Raw genomic sequence first — 18622 nt, 5'->3', positions numbered from 1 at the left:
TTTACTTTACATAACCGCCTGCTGCCATAAGTCTTTGACGCCAACCCATACCAGCTAATGAAGGTTGACTTGGTTTAGTCTGGAGACTAAACTTTGGTTTTGGTTTATCTTCAGTTTTTGGCTCACCTTCTTCTATTGGTTTTTCGTCACTTTTCGGTTCATCTGACTTTACCTCACTTGCAGGTATGGTTGTGTCGTTAACATCTTCGTAAATATCATATGCCATTTGTTTTTGTTTTCCTTTCAACTTTTTGTGTTTGTTGTAAAGTTTAGAATATTTCGACTCTAAGTCAATGAGATGTTCTATAATGAACTGTTCGTCGGTAAAATATACTTTTCCATCTGCTGTCTCTTTAGTTCCTTCAGACTTCAATATTTTATTTGTGAGAGTCTGTTTCTTTTTTGAGATACTAGCCGTTCCATTTCTATGAAAAGTGACTTTGTAGTTAGGGTTTGTATTTCCAGACCTGGCACTTTCTATTATTGAATTTTTCTCTTCATCTGTAAGTTCTTTGACAGGTTTTGACAATGGTTCTGAACTTTTTGTTTGTGGTGTCAAATCTACGGTTTCAACTTCTTCGGTCATTTCATCTCAGTAAAAAATTTTAGTTTGGTTTGTTTTCAACTGGTTGTTTAGGTTTTTTAAGTCGGTCTAAAACTTCCTGAGGTATAGGGAGGACTTGACAAACACGTTGTGTAACTGCTGGAAGTCGACAAATCCATCTTGAACCCATTTGTCTCAATGCTGTATTGTTCATTTCATCTCAGTAAAAAAATTTACATTCCCCAAGTTTGAGGCGGTTGAGGTTGGTTATTGTTTACCCACTGTTGTGCATGGTTATATCCTCTGTTAAAGAATCTTTCACCTTGGTCCATGTAGTGCCCTGCTTGGTTATAGTAGTCATTTGCTTTGTTATAGTAGTTTCCTGCTTGTCTGGAAACATTGTCCATCCATCCTTGAACTTTTCCTCTTGTTTCAGGATTTGGAATAAGATTTGCTGCATCTCGTGCTACATCCCAACCTTTCTGTACAGTTTGTATAATAGGTTGTGCTTTCTCTTTAAGTATACCTAATGTACTCAAAATCTTCCTTCCAATTCCAAATGCACCTCTGGCTAGTGTTCCCACTGCGGGTAAAAATCTAGATGCGACTCCTGCTAATGCGCCAAATAAACCCATTTCTTATGGGTTAAAAATGACGAATTCAAACAAGGACCCGTATGTTTCTAAAGCGACAAAGAAAGCACTCATGGTAAAAATCTTTAGTTCAACACCAAATGCTTGGTTTATGGATATCTTGGAAAACATTCCGAGGTATAGAGAAGATGGACCACCATACTGGCTAATATTTGTCGGTCAAAACACAAGATACTGTGAAGCCATACCATTATGGTCCAAAAATATTTTAGATGTGAAAACTGCTTTGACAATATTCGTTGACAAATACCATCCAACAAAACTGACATCTGACTGTGAAAGTTCTTTCAAATCAGACGATATTAAAAACTATCTGCGTTCAAAAAATGTAAACCAATATTTCATTGTCGACCAAAACCATTCTGCTCTTGGTGTCATTGACAGTTGTATAAAAATCTTAAGAGACTTAAATCAACCACAAGGTGGTGAGGTAGATGAAATGTCATATGACGACAAGTATAGACATTTCTCCATGGCAAAGATGAGACAAGTTTTAAATATTTACAATAGCCGTAAACAAAAAGGTTTGGGAAACCACTCCCCCGAAGAAATGAAAAACAACCCCGACTTAGAGAAAGACTATATATTTAATAGTTTAGTCAAAAGAGACAAACAAGAAAGAATGCCAGGCTTCAAACTTAAGAAAGGTGACAAAGTAAAAATAGAAATACCTAAACGCGACCCATATGAAAATACTATTGACTATGACAACAATGGGAACTCGACAGGTACTCACATTCGTGTTCGTAAAAATAGAAGAAAGTATACAAGAGAATATTATGAAGTTTTAGGCAAACATGGCAAAATGTACAGACTGCAAGCAGAAGATAAAACTACTATTGTCAGACCTCGTTTCAAACTTGTCAAAGTTCAAGGTGGTATACTTTCAAAGACAGTTCCTAACAAATATAAGACAACTCCTGACGAATATGCTAAAGAAGTTGAAAATGACGACTAAGCAATTCTATACCATGCGTAAACTGTCATGTAAGGTGGCATGTAGTCTTTACTTTGTCCCGTTGTTTGTGTATATCCTGTAACGCGATGTGTATGGTTTCCATCTCCCTGAGTGTCACTCCAGTAACAATTTATAGCAAACTGAACGTCGTCTTTAACATCATATCCTTTACCTTTTTTCAAGGCGTGCCAATCCCAAAATTTATGCTTATGCCAACCTGCTTGAGATGTACTTAAATCTACGTAGTGACTGTGTGCAGGTAAATTTTCACCTGAAATCGTTTTACTTCCACCTGTTTCCTTTGAAGAGTTTGCACAATACAAAAACCTGTCGACTATTTGAGTCCAAGTTCCAAAACCCAGAACTGTTTCTGGTCTGGTAGAGTTCATTGACGTATAAATAGAGCCTATAGGATATACTGTTTGAAGTATTTCTGTCTTTAACGTTTGAAGCTCTGTTTTGTCAGCTTTCTTATCTAACTCATCGTTAACATATGTTTTGTCAGCTTTTTTATCTAACTCATCGTTAACATATGTTTTGTCAGCTTTTTTATCATATAAATCTTGAGCAGTGAATTTAACTTTGTTTTCATCCTCCATGACATAGACATTTCTACATCTAATGTATCTCATCGTTGTTATGTCTTCATCCGATGTTAAACCTTGTGGAAAGTTAGGAGGTTTCCAATTTAATACATCCCCACCAGTTCCATCAGCTCCTTCAACCGTTCCTTCAATATTTTCTATACCAACAGTTGCGAAGAAATCGTGTGTATGTCCAACGTCACTTTTCCTGTTTAAGGTTTCTTGTAAGTTTGTAATATTTGCAATGGTATGTGTATGAGTCTTTTTAGAATATTCTTTGTCAGCTCTTGTCACTTCACTTGACATTTTATTGTCAACATATGTTTTATCTGCTTTGTCATCTAACATTGCTGGTAGTTCATCTACGTCATAGATGTTATGTGTATGATGTTTTTGTGGGTATGTTCTATCTGTCCATGCGAGAATATAGTCTCTTGTTGCATCTACATACTCTTTGTCAGCTTTGTTGTCAATATCTGCCTTCAAAAGAAGTTCATCTATAGGTTTCTCGTTTAAAGTTCTTTTTGTTGGATTTATACAAACAGTATGGTTCTTACTGTCTTGAAACAGAAACTCGTCTGTCAATGGGTTTATCGTCAGTTTTAAGTTTCCTTCTTTCAATGACTCAGATATCTTAGAATAGTTTGAAAAGTTTGTTGTGTTCTTATTTAGAGCTTGCACAATGAGTTGTCGGTTGTGTTGTATTTCTCTCATAGACGCTGTTTCTTTCGACATTTTTATTCTAGATAAAATATGCTTTCAATAGAAAAAGAAAATTCAAGAGTTGCTACAACTAAACCATTAGATGAACTTTTTACTAATGTCGGTCAAAAGTTTGAGACAGAGACCGTAAAGCATGAAGGCTATCGTTTTGACTACCCACTTAGATGGTTAAGAGACCCATCCGTCACAAAAGCTATTGGCTTTCGTAGAATGAAGTTCATTTCAGAAGCCATACATGGTTTCCCATTTACGGTCGGTTTTGAAGTTCGATACTATAACAAAGAAAAACGTATGTATGAGAAATTTGAACAGGGAAAACTTTTACAAGTGAATTTGCTTGTAAACTTAGAAACAACTCTTCAAGCTTTTCAAGAAAAAATAAACGATATCTATATCGAATATGCAAACCAGTATAACATTGACGAGGGAGAGTACCATCTCGATATTATTTATGACAGAAAAAATGCAACTGTTAAAATCAATAGAATAGAAGACCTTGGAGAAAACGTTTATATTTCTACAAAATATAACAACTTGGCATGGTATAGATTTATGAGGATGTTAAATCAGCCTGCAGCATATCCAGTACACCCAGACTTTTATGAAGTCGAAAACCCTAATGGAACATATGAAAATGTTTTCGACTCAGATGCTATTATAGTTCATGCTTCATTTTCTGGTGCACAAAAACTTTTTTATGCTTGGCAAATGACTTTTACGAAAAACCTACAAAGCTATATGAACCACCAAGTGGAAGTATTTCAGACTTTCAAGTATGGTTTACTACAGATGGAAGAAAGAGAATAATTCCATTATACCACGCGTTTTACTTAGAACTTAGTTTCATATACAACTACTATCGAACGGTAAAAATATAATTTTAATACGGTTGAGGTGTTGGATTTGGTTGCCAACTAGACTGTGGTGCAGGTTCAGGCTGTTGTATTACAGGAGCTTGTTCTTCTGGTTCAGGGTCTTTAGGTATAATACCAACGAACTGACCTACTCTTTTACCAATATTTTTGACTCCGTTCCAAATTCCTCTTCCGACAGATTTTATTCCATTCCATATACCTCTTCAACATTTCGAAAGAAGTTTCCTATTCTTCCAAAGAAACCCATTTTACTATATGTAAAAATCTAATGTCCGCCTAGTCTCTTACGTTTCCTGTTGAGTTCCATAGCATTCTTTAACTGGAGCTCATACATTCTGTTTCTCCTCTGGTAGAAAACATATTCTGGGTCAACTCCTGTGTTCGCGTCATCTGCATAAAGTTGTTTATATCCCACTTCAGGGTTTGTATAAAACTCTTTCCATCTCATATTTGCATACCATGGTGGCAAACCTAACGCAGCGTCATTTGACATGGCAGTTTGCATTTGTACATCTGTTGGCACTTGACCATAGTTTGCCATTGCAGTTTGTATTCTAACTTCATTTGGAATATTCTCTGGGTTTGGTTGTCCAGGTTGCTGTGCATTCGCTAAGTTCTGTGCGTCCATTTAATATTAGATAAAAATATCTCTTACGAGTACATATGCTGAACATTTGCTGGTATTGGTTCATCTTCATATTCTCTGTACTTTTCTGCCACGTCAAATAAGTAAATGACACAATGGAAAAAACCTAAAACAAGTAGTCCTATTTCAAACCACATTTACTTACTAGTAAAATTTCTTTGTTATGACACTTTCTCCAGTTTATAGGACCTCTCTCATATTCTATCTTATCGTATCTAAACTCATAGTCATGTATGTCCTCTAACCATCTCATGACACTTTCCAAACCACTTTTATCGGATGTAAAGTAAAAGCATGGATGGTTATGTAAAACGTCTAAAGTTTCTAAAGAGTCTCTCAAAGTCCAGTCTACTTGGTATTGAAAATCCCATGTGTTATAGAACGGCGGGTCCACTATAAAGAAAACATTTTCCTTGTCTTTATATTTTTCATACAACTCTGTCCAATGACATCTCACAAACTCTATACCCTCAATATATTTTTCTATGTTCTCTTTGAAAACATTTGTATAGTTAAGATATAAAACTTTTGACATAAGTGTTTCAATGTCATGAACTCTTATAGCACCACTATATAATAGTCTAGCAGATATACTATCCCAGTCAATATACTCTGCCTTTTTCAAAACCTCTCTGACAGTATTTTTCTTATCTAATGGTATACGTTCCATCTTACCTATAGGTATCTTTTCTTTTAACTCTTTCAATATTTTGTTTGTGTCTGGTATATGTTTGAGACGGTTCATATAGTTGTCGAAGTCATTGCATATAATCTTTGAGTCAGGAAATATTGTATGGCACAAATGAGATATATAGAAACTTCCACCGAACAAGTCTACAAATGTTAGACCATTCGGTAGTTTCTTAAGTTCTCTCAATAGAATATCTTTACATCTACTCTTATTTCCAAAGAAGGGTAACGGTGGTTTTGTAAAATTCATTTTATATATATAATAAAAATGTTTTTACCTGAAAAAGTGACAGAAAAGTGACGAAACATGAAAACATATATATTTTGTGAAAAGCTCCTGGAAGACCCATATATAAGAACTTCATTTATACTAAACATCTTCGGGGCTAGAGGGCACGAAGTGCCTGGAAGCCCCACTACCTTTTTTTTTTTTTTTTTTTTTTTCCAGCACTCTTATATCAATACAATAAATTTTTAAGGGAGGCTTCCGACCAGAAAGCTCTCTCAATTTTTTGTGATGTTTACACCAAAAGTGAGATTCGTTAAGCGTTTTTCTCGTTGAATATTGAGTTTCCCGGATTTTGAGTTATTCATAAAGCTCCTCTATATTATACCCTATCTACTGATATGATTATTTTTGAAAAATCTCTTAAATCGACCTGCACTGAATTTTTTAGGGAAAATTCGAAATTTTCTAGGCGTTTTCTGTAACGTTTTTTTACGGAATAAAATCCGAAAAATAATTTTTTGAAGAATCATTTGGGTAGAATACTTATCGAAAATTATATTTATTATAATTTTGGTCGATAAAAATAAGCGGATTCAAAACTGGCAAAAACCCTTTCGGCAATTTGTGGACGATTCCGAACCCCCTCATTTTTGAAATTTAATAAGAAAAATAGAATCTTTATTAAATATAGATTTTAAAAAACTTGGTTATAAATTACGAAATTTTCTCACTTGGGCTAAAAAGTGACAATTTGGTCGGAAGCCACCCTTAATTCTATTTTCTATGAGGAATAACAAATTCTAATATCGACACAGCTTCATCGAGAACATCTTTTGATAAATCTGATAATCCTTTCGAAATCATGATTAAACTTGCGATTTCGATGAAAATGTTCAAGTCTGTTTGCGACATTTTCTGATTTGAGTGGAATATTTGGACCATTCTTGAAACAGCTGAGTCATAACTTTCTTTCGGAATTTGATCAAGGTGAACTTGGCTAAATCTTGCTTGATCGACATACGTTCGAATCAATGCGATATCTTCATCGCTGAAATTAATAGATTTTCCAGTACTGAGCTCACAGGGAGCGTGAACATCGCAATCAATTAAAGATCTTGTTGTAGAAAGGACAAGCGATGGGTAAGAAACATCTACTTTGATATCGTAGTAATGCTGGATCTTCATTGATTGGAAATTGACCAATTCGTTTATTAAACGAAGATTTTCTGCTCCAACTTCATTAAGATTTCCTTCTGTAAGCTGTGTTTCATCAAATACGTATCTGTTGTTATCAAATGACCAAATTGGAGAGCTTTTGTAGGTTTCATCGTCAATTACTGGTTTAAGTTGCTTCTGGTTCAAATTATCAATAGAACATGTATAGTATACTACTGATGTACATATTTGTTGGAGGAATTGAATGATTTCTGGTATTTTTTCTGGATCAATTCCAAATAAATTCAAAGAAAAAGAGCCAACAAGCTGTGCACCAACGCGAGAACGTACTCTAGACACAAGCCAAAGAAGGACAAGCTCGGCAGCCTTTGGATCAAATACAGTTTTCAAGGCATCTAAAGTTAATTGCCTTCCTTTTTGTAATTGGTCGTTTTCCAAGACTTTATTGTCATAAATATAGGATACAGGGACAGTATGTAATGCGCAGAATGATGGAACGTATGAAGAAATCGCAGAAAATGGAGAAACACTTTCATCTAAAACAGGTTCTTCGAAATAGCCGATGATATCAACCATATTAGATAGTTTGAATAATTTCTCGTTCTGATTTAAGTCTCTGACTAATACTAACACTGGTTCATCAGAATGATCGTGACATTCTTTGCATTTGGTTGGTTTTGTAGGGGCAGATGGCTTTTGATCTTTCAGATATTCTTTTACCCACTCATTTTCAATATTAATTAACTCAACAAGAATCTGAGATGCGTCTGCAACGTGGAACTTCATATCTGGTGTTTCATTCACTAGCATATCCTCAACAACCATATCTTCTGGTATTTTTGATCGCGCAAGATATGAATAATTTCCATTTGCAGTTTCAATTAATCCAGGAACAACTATTCTATCATTGTATGATCGCATAACAGCTCTAATACGGACTAGTTTCTCTGGTGGGCACATATGAACTTCTGAAAGATTTGTAACAAGAGGAATCTTTTTAATAATTCCTTGATTATTTGAAATAACATTGCCTAAATCTTCAGAAATTCCAAAATCAGGAAGATCTGTCCTTGCTTGAATCCTTTCTTGAATGAAATCACAAGGAGATTCGAGAAATTTATCGAAATCGAATTCAGACATTTTAATTTTTAAACGGGCACTTTTTCAAATTAATTGTTAGAAGAATTGAGTTCTACAAATGCAAGCATATGAGTTTTGATGCGAATTTACACTTTTTGATTAATTAATTTCATTAGAGATATCAGTTTATCAAATTTTATATATAAAAATTTATCATTAAATGCTCATACGGTAAATTGCATTTTGTTTAAAAAGGATAGAAGGCATTGATTGTGCATTGTTTGGTTTAAAATATTTCATATAAAAATAATAATATTAATTTTTTTTAGTAATCTATAAAATTTATCAGAATAAATATCAGGCTTTTAATAGTCTAAAGGATCGAAGTTATAACAAACAAGGGAAAGGTTGCAACTGAATTATTCGATTGCTAATTCGTTGATTGTCTGTTCAATGAGTTCAATTGATGGCAATGTAGTATTAATTAATTTTTTGAGGAACTTTGGTCCTCTTGCTTTTGCTGTGAAGACCATATATTGACCATCAGTATCAAAAATGGATGTAGATTCGTCTGGCTTCAAGTCATCGCTTGCCAAAAGTGAGTTAGCCGCAATTCTAGCATATTCGGATGTTTTGAAGTCAAAACGTAATTCTGCAAAATAAGGAAAATCTTGACTCATAATTTTTTTTTCCTCTAAAAAAAAATTAGTCAATAATAAATTATGCAAGAAAAATACGACAGACAGATTAGACTTTGGGGAGAAGCAGGCCAAAGAGATATTAACAATGCAATAGTTATATCGCTTGGCTCTGGATCTGTTGCTTCTGAGTTTTTAAAGAACTTAGTTCTTCATGCTGTTGGAAAAATCATTATTATAGATGATGCTGTTGTTACAGAGCAAGATTTGCATGACAACTTCATGATTGAGCCTGATAGTCTTGGCAAACCACGTGCAGACGAAATGGCAAGATTATTGAACGAACTCAATCCAGACCCACAAATTATTACAATTCATAAGTCTCCAAATGATATGGAAGCCTTAAATGAGCAAACTATCAATGAGGATGCCTTCATTGTCACTTACAATAATCAATCCACAGAATTCTTAGAGAAACTCTCAGATTTTGTAAGAGAACATCAAGCACGCCAAGTTCACATACAAGCTTGTGGCTTTATGGGCGCTATTTACCTTGATTGTAAAAATCATTATTCTTTCGAAGGTCCTTCACCGAACACCTTGTTCTGGAATGACTTCAGAATTATTAATCCTTTTCCAGCATTGAAAGAATTTTTCGATAGCTTTGATCTCGAAAAAATACCAATCGAATTACATGCAAATCTTCCGTTTCCTGTTATCCTTTACCATGCCCGTAACAGGTACATTGAAAAGACGGGAAAGCAGCCAGAATTTTCAGAATTTCGTCGTTTCATCAAATCTTTGGAAAGAGACGCAGATAAAGAAAACAGTATCGATACAGCCTATGAGAACAGCGTTTTAGCCCTTAACGAGTACCTTCCTCCAAATACAGAGAGTTCATTTTCAATTGTAGACGATTTCCCAGAAAATGACCCATTCTGGAGACTTGTCCGCTCAGCGAAAGCCTTTTATCAGAAGCATGGCGCAATGCCTCATAGCGGAGAAATTCCAGATGTAGAAACAACGCCAGATCTTTATGCCACCCTCAAAAAACTTTACAGAGAGAAGTCTAATGAAGACTGGCAAGAAGTTTTCCAAGGAATGTATGATATTCCAGAAGATTTCAAGAATAGATTCAAAAAGAACATTTGGAGAATCAAAGGAAAGAAGTATCCACCACTTAAGGAGTCGCTCAAGCAGATTTCAGCCGAAAATGACTTCATTCACGATCAAGAAACAAATGATTCACTTAATGCCATCCAAAACGTCTTCATTTCATCAAGAATGTTCTTTACTAAATCAGGAAAAGTTCCAAAGTTGTCAGATATCGATGAAATCAAAACAATTTTGAAAGAAATCGGAGCTCCACAAAATGAAAGTTTGAATCAAGTCACAGAACATATTCTTCAGTTCCAAGGAGCTGCTTTACCTTCAGTTGTTTCTACAATTTCTGCTTTTGCCGCTGAAGAGGTTACAAAAGCAATTATTAGACAACAGATCCCAATTGATCCTGTTTTTATTTATGATGCAGTCCATGGTCAAGCAACAAATCCTAAAATGTAATTTTTCTTGAGTAAATCTTGATTTTTTTAAATTTTTTTTTATCAAAAAATGATTATTTCTATAAATGTTCAATCCTATTTATGATCATACCCAAATACCCTAAAATTATCAAATTGTTCATTGTATAAAATAGATATAAAATTTTATTGTTATTTATTTAAGCCAACTCTAGATCATATGATACGAGAATGAGAAAGCCTTTGAGAAAAAAAAATAGTGTGTATTGAAAAAGATCTAATTTTTACAATTCAATATTATGGCTTACTGAACATGAAAGGAATTAAAGATGAAAAGCATACATTTCCGTATATTAGCTCGATTGAATGGCATTCGAATATATGTAAGCTAGTAATTCTAATGAATCCATCTCCGATATGTCCTTTTTCAGTTCCTCCAGTCGGATCAGGCATCTCATTCATGCCATCTATCATAACAGTCTTTATAAACTGATAACCACTGAAATGGATCGAAGGATCATAAGCTTGGGAAAACTCATTTTCGTTTTCAGAGAAATTTTCCAGAACGGCGATACAACCTTTGTGGCCACTTATGAAAGAGCTTCCCCCACCGCCTCCATAGTTTCCCGTTTTATTGGAGTTTCCGCCTCCAAAATAACCACCTCCTCCACCGCCATTTCCATCGATATTATTTATAAAAGTTCTATTTCTGTCACCAGCTCCGAAACCAAATCTTCCATGTAAACCTTTTCCTTGGCCGCCTGCAGTTTGATTTGCACCAAGACCGTAATGATATAAAGAATCGTAGCCTTGCAAACCGCTACCAGCACCACCATAATCAATTAAATGATTCTTATCTGAATCTGCAGAACCTGCCCCAGCAGCAACAATAATTCGACTCTTTAATCCCTCAAAATCACCGAAATCACCGCTTTTAAGCCTTATGTCGGAGGACCCTCCTCCAGAGAATTGCCCTGGGCCTCCACCTCCGTAAGCTGGTAAGCCGGCATATGAGTAATACTTTGATCCAACGTGCAAGTATAGTTTAATATCATTATAGAATGTTATTTCACCTTTGACGTACCCGCCTGTCGAATTTCTGTTGCCAGATCCTCCCCATAATTCAAAAATGTAAACACCTGGTTTAAAATCAACTTCGTAAGGCGATGAACTATTTGGACTATCTGAATTATATGCATATAATTTGGTTGACATCTCTGAAAGTTGAGGAAATCTATAAGGAAATTACATTATGAACTTTGAATAGGCAGTGAATATTTCAATTGAATTGGATTTTTCGATGTTGATTGTTCATTAATTAACCCTGAAATAATGAAAATCATGACATTTTCGGTCATTCATAAAACAATGTTCTCAAATTTTTGTGAAATTCAATGGTTAGAAATAATGAATTGTTATAGTTCATGTTATTTCGATTGAAATCCTTCTTCACACCTCAATGGCATTATGATGACCTTCCAAATGATATATTGGAGGGGTTTTTCAATAGCTCACCCTCTAATAATTTGATTAAATGTGAAAATTGTTTAGTAAAATATAAAAACAATGAATGCTTTGTATATAAAAGTTCATTTGTCGACTTATCAAATAGAGCGATTACGTTTGAATCTGTTTCATCATTAAAATTTCTTCATTCAAAAACATATTTTCGAAATTGTTCCATGATTTCCGATGGAAATGGTGGATCAATCTATGTTACTGGATCTGGAACCATTATTCAGCATCAATTTTGCTGTTATCGCAGTATGATAAAGTCTGAATTCGGAGTTTTCACTTACTCTCCCCTTGACTCATTATCATTTTCATATATTGTCGAAAGCTCATTATACAATTGCGGAAATCCGAATTTTGGGGATAGTTCATTAAGAATTTCAGAAGGGACTGCAGGTTTTACCTATTCTAATGCTAGTAAAAATGCAATAATATGAAATGCTGTATATTGCATTCTATCTATGGATTTTAAAACCAAAGTTAATTTTTCAGCTTTTGAAGGAAATAACGCAACGAATGGCAATTCACTCCTTCAAAACTATCAATCTATAGATTATAGATATTGCAATATCATCAACAATTTTCAAGCATTAGCAAGAAGGGGAATTATTGCCGTAATTAATGGAATACTTGACATGTTTTCATGCACTATTATTAATAACACTGGTAATGGAAAAGTTTTATTTTGTGAAAATTCAATTTTTACCATAAAAATTGTTATTGCGATTCAACTACTTCATCATACAGTGTAACTGTTATTTCTTCTGTCACGTATTTCAAAAACAAAGTTGAGGACATTGGAATACGAATATGTTGAAAGCATCATAGGTTTTCTTATGTCGAATTTTATAACTTCATTTTTATTTCTTATATTTTTAGTGAAACACTTTTAGAATGTATGGCATTCCAAACGGGAACCGCGGTTGGTTACCATGGATTTCCGTCACCGGTCACATTTTAAAGATTTTTAAAGCCTTATAAAAATATGCTTTGTAAATCATTTTTTGTAAATCGGCAAAAATTTGGTAATTTTCTTCAACTAATAAATCTGCGAATAGCATTTATAATACAAGAACAATCTTTTAAAATGCGTTTGATTCATTTTTGTATAATTTCATATAGGCACATATATTCTTCCGGGACTTTCCGTGATTTTACCGTAAAATCATTAGTTTACACCAATTTTCCCGTATTTTGAATAGTTTACTGCACTTTTTCCGTAAAATTGAGTTACGGGAATCCGCAAAATTTCCGGACCTCATTTTTCATAGAATATAATAATAATATTTGATAAAAAGATATATTATTTATATTTTTGATTTTTGAATTACGGAAAAAGTGAATTGTTAACTTGATTTTTTTATATGGTTAATTTTTCAAATGATATTATGAAGATCTAAAATATTAAAAGTAAAAAATTGAATTACGGAAAAAGTGAGGTCAAAAGTGAAATAAATTTGCAGAACAATTTTCATTGAAATAAGACATTGAGTATCACACTTTAGTGAATCAACATCTATAAGAATGAAGTGTTTTGAAGCTGAAATAATATTGAATAGAAATTAATTTTTTCTGAAATTTTGAATGAAATTATGGGAAATAAAAAAATTACTAAATATTGTATTCATACAAATATATTATTTTAAAGGAAAAATAGATGCTGATAGAAACGATGAAAAATTTTGAAAACTTTACAATTAATTTATGTTCGTTAACCACAGAGCTTGCAATCCAAAGCTCACGTTAGACTACAAGAGTCATGAAGTCTCATACTAAGGGATATCCAACATATATTTTAATAATCTAATGTTTGTGACAAATATTCAACATAAAATTAAGTTTTCGTTTCGTTACAAGGCATTCATACTTTGGAGATATCATATTTAATGTACAGAAAAGTTAATATTAAACAATACATGCTAAAGAATTAATAAATAAGATAATAAAATAAATTTATACGTAATTACTTTCATTTAATATGCTTTATGCTGTATAATATTGATTAAGAGGCATTAAAAGGTTCCATAGTCTGCTTTTATAGGCAAGATTTTTGATAAAAATTTAAAATTTTGAAAAATGATGAGAAAAGGAAAAAAAAGGTAAATGAGAGCAAGAGGAGGGAAAAAAAAGAAAAAGAAAAGAAAGGGAAGGGAAAAATAAAAGAAAGAAGGACATATAAAAATTTAGATGCGCATTCTTAATGCCGAGGCGGCTTGCCGCCGAGGCGCGATTTTTTTAGGCCTCTACGGTAACCCGGCAATGTTTTTTTAAATCTTGTACAGCCCTATTAGAATGTGAATAAATAAACTGATAGTACTCATTATATTCATGTGCTAAACTCAGATTTTGACTCTTGGTTATTTCACTTGGATTTAAGGGCATGATTAATTGGCAAAGAATTAATTACATATTCTTTACAGTTTCTTTCTATTGCATTAAAAGAAAACTAAATTGAGATTTTATAAATCAATTTATCCTTGGCATCAGAGTCTTAAAATAGTTATAATATATCATTTGAACGATGGTGAATAGGATATTATGTTATGCAATAAAAAGTTTGAAATAATTTTGCATTATTAAAGAATTTGCATAATCTTCAAATAGACACATAGAATAACAGCTTTGACTCTACACAATCATACATGTAATTTGTGTAGTGATTGTTCTTGCAATATAAACTCTTCAATCATGTTGCAGAATGAATTAACAACAAACAAACTATTTCATCCTTATTTTATATTCTAAAAAAGTGACAATTATAAATGTTTCTGATTTTATTTTCAAATCTATGCTTCTGTGAAGTTTTGAATAACGAAAATCATAAATATGACAATCTTACAGAAATTGAAAATTATGAATCAAACCTTACTGCAATAAATCAACAACTTCAAGATTTTAACGATTTTATCAAAAATCGCGAGGAATCAATTAAACAATTACGCCAACAAATAAACCAGAAAAAGTTAGATATTATAAAAGCAAATAAAGCTAATACAATACTTCCAGAAAAATATGATCCTGAAATTTTGAAAAATAAGCTTATAAGTAGCCTCCCTCGTACTGAATATACTAACTTTTCTCTCATTAAGATTGTTTCACCAAGTCAAACCTTGTCTTCCACCTTTTTTGACGGAATAAAGAAAAAAATACACCCAACGAAACCATTTAAAGGAATAGAATTAGGTTCAAACAGAAAATGGAATGTCAAGGGTACTACTGCATCCGCATTGTTCAGATCTGATGAAAAAACAAAATTTTCACTAATTAATTTTCCAAATATAACAAGAGAGATCTGCAATCCTCAAAATATCGCAGTAAAATTGATAAGTGAAAGCCATACGCCAAAGGTATATAATTATACTCTTCCATTTCTGGCAAATTCCGGATATAATATTTCTATTCAAGCACAATGGATTAGAGAGTTCGAAATTGTTGTCAACAAAAATTACGGAAATAAAACACATACATGCACTCCAGAAATTAAGCTATTTGGAGATATTTACATGCCTTCATCTTAAATCATTGAAATAACTGTATTTCTGTATCTTGTTAATAGTCTAATATCATTTCTATTTGAAAATGTAATAAAAAATTTGATTTATAAATTGACAATTTTTTTTTATTTAAGACAAAGGCCCACCCAATAGATGATTTAGCAAAGCAGCATTATAAAAATATATGTCTCAGTGTTCAAAAATCAATTAAATTATTCCTCAAATCTGTTTCTAATCATAGAATAAAAACTAATTATTTAATTAATTTATTCATTTTGCAAGCTGAAATTATTAATTAAAGCTGCGCTCACACCCATAAAGCATATTCTTCAAATTCCAGTGTTTAAGGTTAAAAATTCAATGATGCTTCACACCTGTTTATTGTAAAAAAAACTTTTTTGACTTATTGAGCCAAATGATAATTCACATTTTGGCCAATTGTTTGTTTAGAGTTAGGTCTTTCAATACTGTTTATCTCAAAGATTCTTTTGGAAAATTCATTCCAACATTTATCATTATTTATTAATTTGATAAAAGCTTTCATCCATTTGAAATCTTTAAACTGTGGTGGACGATTTTCCCAAGTTAGTTCATAATCAATTGTCAAAAACTCTTCGCATTGCTGCTTTGCGTTGTCACGAAAAGCTTGAAATACAAAATCATGAACATTCCAAGAATCAGCATCTTTTTTAGCTGTTTCCGCAGAATTAGTATTATTTTGGTTATTACTAGGAATTAAATCATTTAAATAACCAAAATAATTGTCTAAATTAAAACTGCCATTTTTAATGTCCGCGCTAATAAGATTTTTAAGAACATTTGCTAGCTCTTGAGCAATTTCTGTTTCTTCCTTAATAACTTTGAGATATTGTAGGAATTCGCCCAATTGAATATAGTAATTCTTTAAAATATCTTCCAATAATTGTTTGTTAAATCGTTCAATGTTCTTTGGTTTTATTGCATCCTCTAATAATTCCGAACTTTTTGCATCCTTTGAAACATTTTTCGTTTTGACCTGAACCAAATATCTTATTAATGGTTCATTATCCAAATTTAAACTCTTTGGAAAGATTACACCACGTACGGTATTATTGTCATCTTTTAGATTTGATAAGGTGTTTCTTTTGTATTGAAATTCATAATGATCTATTTCAACGATTCCATATGTTGATTTGTCGCTAGGGTCAATTGTAATATTTTCATATTTGCAGTCATCCATTTTCGTTTTATTGTAAAAATATATATAAGAATAGTCTTTTTCCTGATTCTCAGATGCTTGGAAGCTGGGAGTTTCCGAATTATAAGTATATATAGTCATAAAATAGTTTTAAAATAAAAAATCCACTATAAATCACCATAATTTTGAATTATTTCCCCCTAAATAAATTCTCTTCAAAAAAATATGGAAGATAATAAAAAACCAGCACGCGCTACAGCAATTATATTTTCGATGTTGAATCCAGCAACAAATTCTTATGATACTGTTGGTAAAGTTGTTTTAGTTGCTGCTAAAATTAAAGGTCAATTATCAATTTTAGCGATAAATAATGGTAAACCTTTCTTTATGATACCTGTAACACCAGAAGTGCAATGGGAAATTCAAAATAATGTATATTGTTCTTATGTTGATTCAAATAATCGAAGATGTTTAATGCAATTTCCGAATGTTATAGAGGCTAGAGCTTTCTCTGCCATTGCCCTATCTCAAAAACTTGACCATGGAGCTAAAACTGTCTGTCTAACTCGTGGAACTGGATCAGAATCAAAACTTACTGATTCTATTGTTGTTAACTACAAAGCTTATGATTGTCTGATGTCCGAAATATCAGAACCTATCCGTGAAGAAGAGAATTTCCAAATTTTACCCAACGAAGACTCTCCATTTCGTCCTTTAGCAGGGCAACCAGCTGGATCTGTATTTGCGGTCTCTTATGCACCTGGAGTTGTCGCAATTGCAGAAATAGTCGATCCTTTTGCATCAACAGCTTCTCTTCCGATGACATCAAATATGCCATCAGTTTCTTCAGCAAATTCCACTCCGCAATCATCCAAAACCGATAAAAGCCGTAAAAAGAACAAAAACAAATCAAATTCGAAAGCAAAAACTAATCCGAAATCTGATGATGGAATTTCTAAACAAATTCCAAAGCAAGAAGATCAGAAATTCGATGATCTACTAGAAGATATCATGAAAGAGATGAAAACATTATTCGATCGTACAGAATCAGAAGTTTCTGGCATTCATAATGCAGATCTTCTCAGTTCTTCATTAGAACCATCCACAGACACTCTCATTGCATCCCTACAAAGACTACAATGTCAGAACATGAAGAGGAGTGCCATTTTGGAAGAAAGAAACCTTTTAATTTCAACTTTAAACAGCAGGGAGGTTGATACTTCAGAAGTCGACAAAATCAGACGCCAAATTGGTGAATATTCAACACAGTTGTCGGCGAAGAAGGATCAGAACAAGAAACTCGAAAAAGCCATCGAACAATTAACAAATGAAATTAATGATGCGAACAACAGACTCGTACAAGCCCAGATTGATGCGGAAGTCGCCGTAAAGACAATGGAAAGTAATAAATCAATCCAGAGACTCGAAATGGAGTCAAAAATCGAAGATCTTAAATGGAATTTACAAAATGAGAAAGATGATGTCGAAAGTCTCAAGAAAGAACTCATGGAACAACAAAATGAGCAAAGAAGGATACTAGCTGCAAAAGAAGAAGATTATACCGATGAATTAAACCAGATGAAAAAACAATTGGAACAAGGGAAAGCAGCAATCAAAGAAAAATTTGTCAAAGCTGTCATTGGTGCTGTGAATCAAGGAATGAAGGCAAATGGAGAGTTTCCAACGCAAAATGTGATCCGAATTCTCGAACAAGCTATGATGAACCAATATAATAACCAATTTAACCCTCAGAATGACGACGATGATGAAGAGGATGATTATGATGAAGAGGAAGAAGAATAATTTTATTTATTCTTTTTTTATTTTTATTTGTTTATAAAATTTACATCTATCAGACAAGTCTTTTTTAATCACTTTCTCAAAAATGACAATCACATAAAAAATGATGATATTTTCGTAATTTTTTGCAAAAAAGTTAAAGAAATTCTTTAAAATTTGGTCATAGACAAGCTGATTCCAAATTTCCCAAATTTGTGTGAAATATGAAGTTAAACATTCATCATTTTGCACACGAAATATACGAATTATTTCTATTACATCGGTTATTGTCATAAATAACATGGAATATCTAATATACATATGAACTCATGAGTAATATAACA

The 18622-nt window shown here is 32.8% G+C and overlaps 10 protein-coding genes and 1 pseudogene across 11 annotated transcripts, besides 3 other annotated features; 3 read left to right on the top strand and 8 right to left on the bottom strand.

Annotated features, from left to right (window-relative positions):
* Nucleotides 1-3354: part of a mobile genetic element that runs on past the window's edge.
* On the bottom strand, nucleotides 2-586 carry TVAGG3_0161420 (phage tail repeat-like family; the record flags this gene model as incomplete). The annotated part of the gene is made up of 1 exon (XM_051224987.1): nucleotides 2-586. One exon carries the CDS (start codon nucleotides 584-586, stop codon nucleotides 2-4), a length of 585 nt encoding a protein of 194 aa, XP_051109973.1.
* Nucleotides 778-1179, bottom strand: TVAGG3_0161410 (uncharacterized protein; the record flags this gene model as incomplete). Its single annotated transcript, XM_051224986.1, has 1 exon — nucleotides 778-1179. The coding sequence occupies one exon, from the start codon at nucleotides 1177-1179 to the stop codon at nucleotides 778-780; it is 402 nt and encodes a 133-aa protein (XP_051109972.1).
* A 138-nt stretch (nucleotides 3355-3492) lies between the features above and the next one.
* TVAGG3_0161390 lies at nucleotides 3493-4340 on the top strand (annotated as a pseudogene). The gene has a single exon. A coding segment is annotated over exon 1 (848 nt).
* Nucleotides 4341-4602: 262 nt separating this feature from the next.
* On the bottom strand, nucleotides 4603-4965 carry TVAGG3_0161380 (uncharacterized protein; the record flags this gene model as incomplete). The annotated part of the gene is made up of 1 exon (XM_001313500.1): nucleotides 4603-4965. The coding sequence occupies one exon, from the start codon at nucleotides 4963-4965 to the stop codon at nucleotides 4603-4605; it is 363 nt and encodes a 120-aa protein (XP_001313501.1).
* Nucleotides 4966-5104: 139 nt separating this feature from the next.
* TVAGG3_0161370 (phage tail repeat-like family) lies at nucleotides 5105-5923 on the bottom strand (the record flags this gene model as incomplete). The annotated part of the gene is made up of 1 exon (XM_051224985.1): nucleotides 5105-5923. One exon carries the CDS (start codon nucleotides 5921-5923, stop codon nucleotides 5105-5107), a length of 819 nt encoding a protein of 272 aa, XP_051109971.1.
* A 228-nt stretch (nucleotides 5924-6151) lies between these two features.
* Nucleotides 6152-6670: a mobile genetic element.
* A 6-nt stretch (nucleotides 6671-6676) lies between these two features.
* Nucleotides 6677-8218, bottom strand: TVAGG3_0161350 (sister chromatid cohesion; the record flags this gene model as incomplete). Its single annotated transcript, XM_001313501.1, has 1 exon — nucleotides 6677-8218. The coding sequence occupies one exon, from the start codon at nucleotides 8216-8218 to the stop codon at nucleotides 6677-6679; it is 1542 nt and encodes a 513-aa protein (XP_001313502.1).
* A 268-nt stretch (nucleotides 8219-8486) lies between these two features.
* Nucleotides 8487-8858, bottom strand: TVAGG3_0161340 (uncharacterized protein; the record flags this gene model as incomplete). Its single annotated transcript, XM_001313502.1, has 1 exon — nucleotides 8578-8838. The coding sequence occupies one exon, from the start codon at nucleotides 8836-8838 to the stop codon at nucleotides 8578-8580; it is 261 nt and encodes an 86-aa protein (XP_001313503.1).
* Nucleotides 8859-8878: 20 nt separating this feature from the next.
* On the top strand, nucleotides 8879-10370 carry TVAGG3_0161330 (APP-BP1 (amyloid precursor protein-binding protein 1) family protein family; the record flags this gene model as incomplete). The annotated part of the gene is made up of 1 exon (XM_001313503.1): nucleotides 8881-10359. One exon carries the CDS (start codon nucleotides 8881-8883, stop codon nucleotides 10357-10359), a length of 1479 nt encoding a protein of 492 aa, XP_001313504.1.
* Nucleotides 10371-10561: 191 nt separating this feature from the next.
* Nucleotides 10562-12797, bottom strand: TVAGG3_0161320 (glycine-rich protein family; the record flags this gene model as incomplete). Its single annotated transcript, XM_001313504.2, has 1 exon — nucleotides 10614-11531. One exon carries the CDS (start codon nucleotides 11529-11531, stop codon nucleotides 10614-10616), a length of 918 nt encoding a protein of 305 aa, XP_001313505.1.
* Nucleotides 12798-13922: 1125 nt separating this feature from the next.
* Nucleotides 13923-14115: a mobile genetic element.
* A 1610-nt stretch (nucleotides 14116-15725) lies between these two features.
* Nucleotides 15726-16541, bottom strand: TVAGG3_0161300 (uncharacterized protein; the record flags this gene model as incomplete). The annotated part of the gene is made up of 1 exon (XM_001313505.1): nucleotides 15726-16541. One exon carries the CDS (start codon nucleotides 16539-16541, stop codon nucleotides 15726-15728), a length of 816 nt encoding a protein of 271 aa, XP_001313506.1.
* Nucleotides 16542-16724: 183 nt separating this feature from the next.
* On the top strand, nucleotides 16725-18389 carry TVAGG3_0161290 (uncharacterized protein; the record flags this gene model as incomplete). Its single annotated transcript, XM_001313506.1, has 1 exon — nucleotides 16725-18302. One exon carries the CDS (start codon nucleotides 16725-16727, stop codon nucleotides 18300-18302), a length of 1578 nt encoding a protein of 525 aa, XP_001313507.1.
* Nucleotides 18390-18622: the final 233 nt, after the last annotated feature.

The sequence above is a fragment of the Trichomonas vaginalis genome, chromosome IV, assembly GCF_026262505.1.
Source record: "Trichomonas vaginalis G3 chromosome IV, whole genome shotgun sequence".
Taxonomy (NCBI): Eukaryota; Parabasalia; order Trichomonadida; family Trichomonadidae; genus Trichomonas; species Trichomonas vaginalis.
The sequence above is the reverse complement of the archived record's forward strand: the minus strand, read 5'-3'. Positions and strand labels throughout refer to the sequence as shown.